Here is an 8018-nt window from a genome sequence, read left to right on the forward strand (position 1 = left end):
TCATAGCTTTGAGGCTCCCCCTCATCTGTAAGATTAACATACTCATCTCGATGATATCATACATATGGTCTTGTCTCTCTTCCAGACCTTCTTGGCTCATGTTCTTCCTCTGGCTCCACTTGAACTTCTTTTTCACCTTCATCACCATTCGGATCCATGATGAGATCCCCTTCGCCATCATCTCCAATCACTTGTTCATGATCTTGAGGCTTATGAGAATCTTCATTCCTTACAACCCTTAGCTTTGGTTTCTTTGATTTGTTGATGTCTTCGATTGTTTGATCTTCGAAGAAAACAACATCTCTGCTCCGGATAACTTTTCTGTTAACCGGATCCCAAAGCCGATAGCCGAATTCGTCTTTTGGTGATCCAAGATAAATGCACTCTTTAGTCTTAGAGTCTAGCTTGGCTCGTTCATCCTTAGGTATATGGACAAACGTTCTGCAACCGAACACCTTCAAATGGTTGTAAGAGACCTTCTTACCCGACCAAACTTCCTCCGGGACATCGCCTTCCAAAGGAACTGATGGTGTAAGATTTATGACGTCCACTGCAGTCCTTATGGCTTCTCCCCAAAATGGCTTTGGTAGTTTAGCGTGAGAGAGCATGCACCGAACTCTTTTTGTGATCGTTCGATTCATTCTTTCAGCTAGCCCGTTCAGTTGTGGCGTCTTTGGTGGTGTCTTCTCCATTCTGATTCCATGAGTTTTGCAAAACGCTTCAAAGGGACTTTGGTACTCTCCACCATTGTCAGATCAAACACACTTGAGTTATTGACCCGTACTTCGCTCTGTTTGGGCTAAAAACTCCTTGAAAGCATCAAGAACTTGATCTTTTGACTTCAAAAGATGTATCCACACCTTTCTTGAATGGTCATCAATAAAGGTGACGAAATATGATGCCCCTCCATTGGATTTCTCGGACATGGAGCATACGTCAGTATGCACAAGATCAAGAATATGCTTTCTTCTTATAGGCGTAGACGATCTTCGGAAACCGACTCTATGTTGTTTTCCGGCTAAGCAATCATGACATGGTGAGAGAGAAATACCTTTCATATCAGGAAGAAGTTTCTTGCGAGAAAGTATATTTAAACCTTTCTCACTCATATGTCCGAGTCTTCATTGCCATATATCCATGTCATCACTTGCGACATTTACTTCTTCCTTGCAAAGCTTGGCTTGTGTTACATATAAAGAGCCTTTTTTTCTTCCTCGAGCCATGATCAAACTCCCCTTGGTTAGCTTCCATTTGCCACTGCCAAAATGGCTATCCAAACCAGCATCATCAAGCTTCCCGGTTGATATGAGATTGAGTCGAATGTCGGAAACATGCCTCACATCTTTGAGAACTATCTTACATCATGTGTTTGATGTAAGAATAACATCCCCCTTTCCAATGATCTTGCTTCTTCCTTGATTTCCCATTTGAACATTACCAAAGTCACCACTTTGGTAGGTTGTGAAAAAGCTTCCAGAAGAAGCTTCCATGAGGGGTGACATGAAAAGACGCACTAGAATCAACTATCCATGAGCTATCATCAAAGCTAAGATTACATTCTCCAATGAGATATAATTCTTCGCTCTGGTCTTCCACAATGGTGGTAGTCTTGTCTTCATGCTTCTTTGTAGGATTGAATCGATCTGGTTTGAAATTACCGGCTTGTTTGTCTTTCTTGAAAAACCGACACTCCGACTTCATGTGACCCTGTTTGCCACAGTAATAGCAAGTAACTCTCGGACGTGACTTGGATCTTCCTCGAGATTGGTCTCGTCCTCTGCTTCGGTTTTGACCACGAGTCTCTTCTCTACCTCGTCTATCAACAATGTTAGCTTCTGAATAAGAACTTGAACTGCGCTCCTTCCTGTGTTGTGACCGTGAGTCTCTTCTCTACCCCGTCTATCAACAATGTTAGCTTCTGAATAAGAACTTGAACTTCGCTCCTTCCTGCGAACTTCTTCGTTTAGAAGGCTATCAGTGACGGTGTCCATGGTAAGCTTTCCCTCCGGTGCTGAATTGCTTAGAGTGACAACTAGTGTGTCCCAACTCTCCGATAGTGAACTAAGGAGTAAAAGGGCTTGTATTTCATCTTCAACCTTCATATCAACTTTGTTAAGCTGATTTACGATCCCCTTGAAATTGTTCAAGTGCTCCATCATGCTCTGGCCATCCTTGTACTCCAACTTTACCAACCGTCGAACAAGAAGAGCTTTGTTTCGAGGTGTTTTCTTTTGAATCATGGATTCAAGTTTTGTCCATAATTCAAAAGCATTTGTGTAGGTAGAGACATGTTCAAAAAGAGATCGGTCGACATACTTACGGATTACGGCAACCGCCTTTCTATTAAGAATCTCCCATGCTTTAACATCCTTTCCTTCCGGCTTATCCTTCATGATGATGGGCTCATGCAAATCCTTGCAATAAAGGTGATCTTCCATCATCGGTTTCCAATAAGAGAAGTTGTCCGTCGTGAGCTTGAACATGTCACCTTCAACGGTAACGGTGGCCTCCATCTTCACTTCTTCAAAGATAACGGTAACCTTGCTCTGATACCAGCTGTTGGGAAAATTATCCAATATCGATGAGATGAAGATGGTATTAGACAACTAGAAAATTTAAGAAGAAGACTCTTAATATTTAGGAAAGGGTTTACTACAAAGATTTTGTTTTTTTTGAAGATTTTTAGAACTCTTTATGAAATGTTTTCTCTCTATTACTTTTCTTGATTCTTGGATGATACAAATGGTGCTAAGCACCCCTATTTATACTAGTAAGTGGAGACTACAAGTTAGTTCTACACACTTCATCTTCTACACACTTCATCTTCTACACACTTCATCTTCTACATCATAACTTTCTCTCTTCTTCTCCATAATTCTAGATAATTCTTTCTCTTTGTGCTCTTCTTTTGGGCTCTTAATATGGATCATGATTTTGGGTTTTTGGCTAATGGAAAAAAAAAAAAACCAACAAGTATCACTGCGTATCTGTACGCGTTCCTTATAGCATTATCCGTGTGTCACTCCAAAACTCCTTCTGAGAAAGTGGACTAAGTCAGTGGAGTTCACAAAGGGATTCTACATATAGATGTTTATCTATCGGTTCAACCTAATATTCTTATATATAAACCTCCCACGTTATACGTTCAGAACCTTACAAATATGCCTAAGTGTCACTGATATTATCATCTAACAATCATACAATAACTACAATCATTCTCACTGGATTCCAATTAAGAGCTTAATCATCAATAACGTAACTTACACATGTTTGGACTATTGTTGTTTCGAAACATATTTTCGAACTTATTAATTTAAATATTCGTTGGTAGACATCGCACTTACATCAGATTTCTTTCTTTCTCTTGGTTTGTTTTAATCTTTGACAGCCGAATGAATAAAACTCGAATTCGATTTAACATAGATATATTATAAGAATAGACTAATCGTTTATGCACGATTAAGTGGTGCGTCTTGTTGTGTTCTTGATACTCTATATGAAATGGCCAATTCACAAGGTGGTTTATATAGTTCTTATTAGTTGTTATTTTTCACAACGAGGTACCAGTCGAGGAACCGTTGTATTAGATTCGATAACTTATACTCGTTGTATACTAAATTTTGAAGAAAAAAATATATTAAATTTTATGTCTTGGGAACGTGAAGTTTACGACAACACAGTCAGTTTTGAGATATGTTCCTTTTGAATAGAAGAAACGCTTTCTTTCTGTTTTGAAAATAGTTCGCACGCGGCCAAACAGTATTTAAAACCATGCGTGCATGCGTTACTGAATTAAATGTTCTGTTACAGACTTACAGTATATAAGATAGCTGTCAGGATTTCGTTTGATACATAGATTACATACAAGCCCACATCAAAACAAACAAGCCAAGAAAATTTTGTAAAATGGTTAAGATGATGATGATGAAAGTAGCGTTTGCGATGGCGTGCATGCTGTTTGCAGTCACAACCGCCGACCAGGTGGACCATCCTTGGCCCCGTGAGTGCCTAGAGGTGGCGAACGTTATGGTGGAAGAATGCAAGCTGTTCTTCGTCGAACAGGAATCGCCTCCCACCGTCGAGTGCTGCGGCTGGTTCAGTAGCCGCCGTGAGAAGGCTAAGGACAGGAGTCGGATTTGCAGGTGTATGGAGTTTCTGACCACAGCCTTTGATTCAATCAAGCCAAGCGTTTTGGCTCTCTCTGACCAGTGCCATTTCGGCGGGGGCTTCCCCATATCGAAAAACCATGCATGTACTTGTAAGCTCCATTCCTTTGACCAAACTCTTTAAACGTCACTTGATTTTGATTATCTCTAATGAAGGTGAATTGTTTGCTTGCTTTTTACTTTTTTTTTTTTTTTTTTGTAGAGTATGGGAGATTCGAAGATGAGAATAAGTAGACAAATAAAATCATGATGTTGTATCTCCAGGCTGTTTCAATTTCTTATTTCATTTATTTGTATGAAAAATAAATCAGATTGCTACCATAAATAAATTATATCTTCTGGGAAACATCATTACTGATTTTACAGACAACTTGAAAAAATAACTTAATCTTGCAAACTTGAAGCGATGATTTATAGAGCAAAATTATCTGAAAAGGAAAACAAAGAATAAGAGACTAATGGAACTTTACAACAATACATGAGATGTCATCTTTGCTCTTCCTAGATATAGCTTCCTCTATCAAATGCTTCGCTGCTGCTTGTGGATCTTTGATACTCTTGATCGCATCAACTGCTTCTTGGTTCGACATTACCTGCACTTAAAACATCAACAACTGAGTAGACTGGCGGTTTAAAACCAAACCAAGAAGATACCACTGAAGTCATCTGACTTGCCTTCCAAATACCATCACTAGCAAAAACGATGAACTCAGTCTGATCATCAATAGCCTGATGCGTAATGTCTGGTTCTGAGCTCAGATGTATCTTTAAACTCTTATCTCCAAACGCTCTCGCAACCGCTAACTGTCCATCAACTCGTGGTACATCCCCTGCAACGCGTCATGGAAGTCAATATATACCCCATAACTAGTCAAGTAACTATATATATACACAGCTTTTTTTTCACCTGGCATATTTGATACAAATCCACCTCGCTTCTCTATATCTTTCCTCTCCTTGCTAGGTTCATGATCAACTGAGAGCTGATGCGCAACGCCATTCCTAGACATCACTGCCCTCGAGTCTCCAACGTTAGCAACCACTAGCTTCTGACCATCGATTAGTATCCCCGTCACAGCGGTTGACCCTCCTTTACCAAGCTTAAGAGACTGCTGCAGTATCACCGCGTCTGTTGATCTGTACGCGTTCCTTATAGCATTATCCGTCTCACTCCAAAACTCCTTCTGCGAAGGAAAAAAAACAAAAGGTCATTCACAAAGGATTTTACTTTTAAGCCTTGTAATTAAGATTTATTTACCTCTTTAAGAATGTTGTCGAAGAGATTAGTCTGCAAGTATTTGGCCACGTCATGTCCCAAGTGACCGTCAAAGATGGCAAACAGACCAAGTTCATGGCTGTTGACTTTCTTGAATTCGGAGACTACGTAGTCCTCCATGGGATGGCTTGACTTGCCCTTGACGAAGTGAAAACCGTGGGTGATGTTCTTCCACATCTTGCTTTTGCCTCTTCCCGTGTCAGGAGCCGATCCAAAGAACCCGGCCTTGAAAATAATAATAAATATAGTTGAAGTTTTTATCATAACCACAACAGAGGAATAAAAAACTAATATCTATACACAGAAATCTTCAGACAGACCCATGAACCTGTAGATTTTATCATTACAGGCTAAAATTTAAGTCCAAATCAATCACCGGCTAAAAAGATAAACTGCTAAGATCAGAGAAGCTGATTCAATGTGGAGCCAGAGAAGAACTAAAACGAGTCAAAATCATGACCAAACAACAAAGGGGTAACCAGACCAGATCAAGGAGATCTCATAGTAAGAAGAGTCAAATAGCCAAATTAGTACCTTCATCTTATGGAGAATATCTCTGCCTGCCATTCCAAGAAAAGAGGTTGAGACGCTTCTTCTGCGTGTGAAAGACTGAAGTGAAACAAGAACGGAGAGAGAGAGAGAGGCGATGGGTTTATGAAAGAAATGGTTTTGACTTTTTTGATGTAAGAAAATGTGAACTAGTGCAGGTGACTCTCTCTCTCTGTAACAGTATCGGCTGCTGCGTCGTCCAATGCCAACGCGTTCTCTCCAACTACTTTTCTTCTGTTTAGTGAACGATGTCGTTTCGGTTCCTAAATACTCCTCTGCTCTTAAATGTAAAATGTTTAAAAACAACTACTTTTTATCTAAAAAGCATCATTAAAACTATAAATTAATGATATTCAACCAATTATAAAATAGACTATTAAAATGTAATTAAATATATAATTTTTAATAAAGTAAAAGTTATCTAAAAATAAAAACATCTTATATATTAGAACATCAAAATTCGGTAAATCAATATTTAGGAAAAGAGGGAATTTAAATGTAGCAGCAGCCCAATTAGTGTGTACTACAATTACCCTTTGTTTAATTTTTTCAATATATTCTTGTCGGCTCATTCAATAGATTCACTTTCAGAGTGTCTTGTCTTCTTCGTTCCTTCCAAGTCGTCCTTTGAAGAAAAGAAAGCCTTCCAATTTTTTTCTAAGCGTATAGCTTGGTTTGTTTCATCGAATTAGACCTGGACATTTTACCCGGACCCGAAGGTCCGATCCGAAACCGATCCGAAAAAACCCGGTTCGGATAGGAACCGATCCAATCAAATTATCCTATCGGGTCTTGTTGCAGAAGACCCGCGGGTCTTGGATCCGATCCGACCCAAATCCGAAATCCGATAGGTATCCGAATTAATAATGTAAATTAAATAAAATGCATTAAGGGGGAATTTAAACGTAGCAGCAGCCCAATTAGTGTGTACTACAATTACCTTTTGTTTAATTTTTTCTTATATTCTTGTCGGCTCATTCAATAGATTCACTTTCAGAGTGTCTTGTCTTCTTCGTTCCTTCCAAGTCGTCCTTCGAAGAAAAGAAAGCCTTCCAATTTTTTTCTAAGCGTATAGCTTGGTTTGTTTCATCGAATTAGGCCTGGACATTTTACCCGGATCCGAAGATCCGACCCGAAACCGATCCGAAAAAACCCGGTTCGGATAGGAACCGATCCGATCAAATTATCCTATCGGGTCTTGTTGTCTTGTTGCAGAAGACCCGCGGATCTTGGACCCGATCCGACCCAAACCCGAAACCCGATGGGTATCCGAATTAATAATGTAAATTAAATAAAATGCATCAAGGGAGAATCGAAGACATGTTATTCGTCTAGAAAACATAGGGGTGAACCACTAGGAGACAACGAATTGTTGTTGTATCTCGCATAGTTTAATATATATACACATTTTAATATAATAAAAACACAAATTTTGAATAAAATTTCGAATATTTTCAGATATATAAATATTTTCAGATATTTTTTTTTGTATTTTTAGGTCTTTTTTAAATCGAACCCGACCCGAACCCGACTCGAAACCGAACCGAATCCGAACCGATAAATTCTAGTTACCCGAATGGGTCTAACTATCTAAGACCCGACCCGACCCGGATCCGGCACGATCCGAACCGATCCGGAACCGAGAATTTAAAATTACCCTATCGGGTTCTAAACTCTTAGGTCCGAAAGATCAGGACCCGAAAGGATCCGAAAGGACCCGACCCGACGACCCGGAACCGAGAATATAAAATTACCCTATCGGGTTCTAAACTTTTAGATCCGAAAGATCCGGACCCGAAAGGACCCGATCCGAACCCGACCCGACGACCCGAATGCCCAGGCCTACATCGAATCATATGTTTAAACAAAATTCTTTATATATTCTACGTAGTCACATACGTCAGTTTGATGGAAACTCAGATATATTAGTCATTTTCTCAAAACTTTATTTATCCCAAATATTTTATTGAATTTGATTGTCAAGATGATTAAGATCCATGATCAATCACACACATAAACGAGTGGGG

General features: G+C 39.4%; 2 protein-coding genes across 2 annotated transcripts; one reads left to right on the top strand and one right to left on the bottom strand.

Annotated features, from left to right (window-relative positions):
- Window positions 1-3906: 3906 nt before the first annotated feature.
- LOC106310488 lies at window positions 3907-4528 on the top strand. Its single transcript, XM_013747724.1, has 2 exons — window positions 3907-4258; window positions 4369-4528. Coding segments are annotated over exons 1-2 (354 nt in total). The 3' UTR covers window positions 4371-4528.
- On the bottom strand, window positions 4466-6196 carry LOC106310468 (probable protein phosphatase 2C 58). The gene is made up of 5 exons (XM_013747704.1): window positions 5977-6196; window positions 5425-5667; window positions 5074-5350; window positions 4842-4996; window positions 4466-4759 (listed from the first exon to the last, which is right to left on the bottom strand). The coding sequence occupies exons 1-5, from the start codon at window positions 6007-6009 to the stop codon at window positions 4622-4624; spliced, it is 846 nt and encodes a 281-aa protein (XP_013603158.1). The 5' UTR covers window positions 6010-6196; the 3' UTR covers window positions 4466-4621.
- Window positions 6197-8018: the final 1822 nt, after the last annotated feature.

This window comes from Brassica oleracea, chromosome C1 (genome assembly GCF_000695525.1).
Source record: "Brassica oleracea var. oleracea cultivar TO1000 chromosome C1, BOL, whole genome shotgun sequence".
NCBI lineage: Eukaryota > Viridiplantae > Streptophyta > Magnoliopsida > Brassicales > Brassicaceae > Brassica > Brassica oleracea.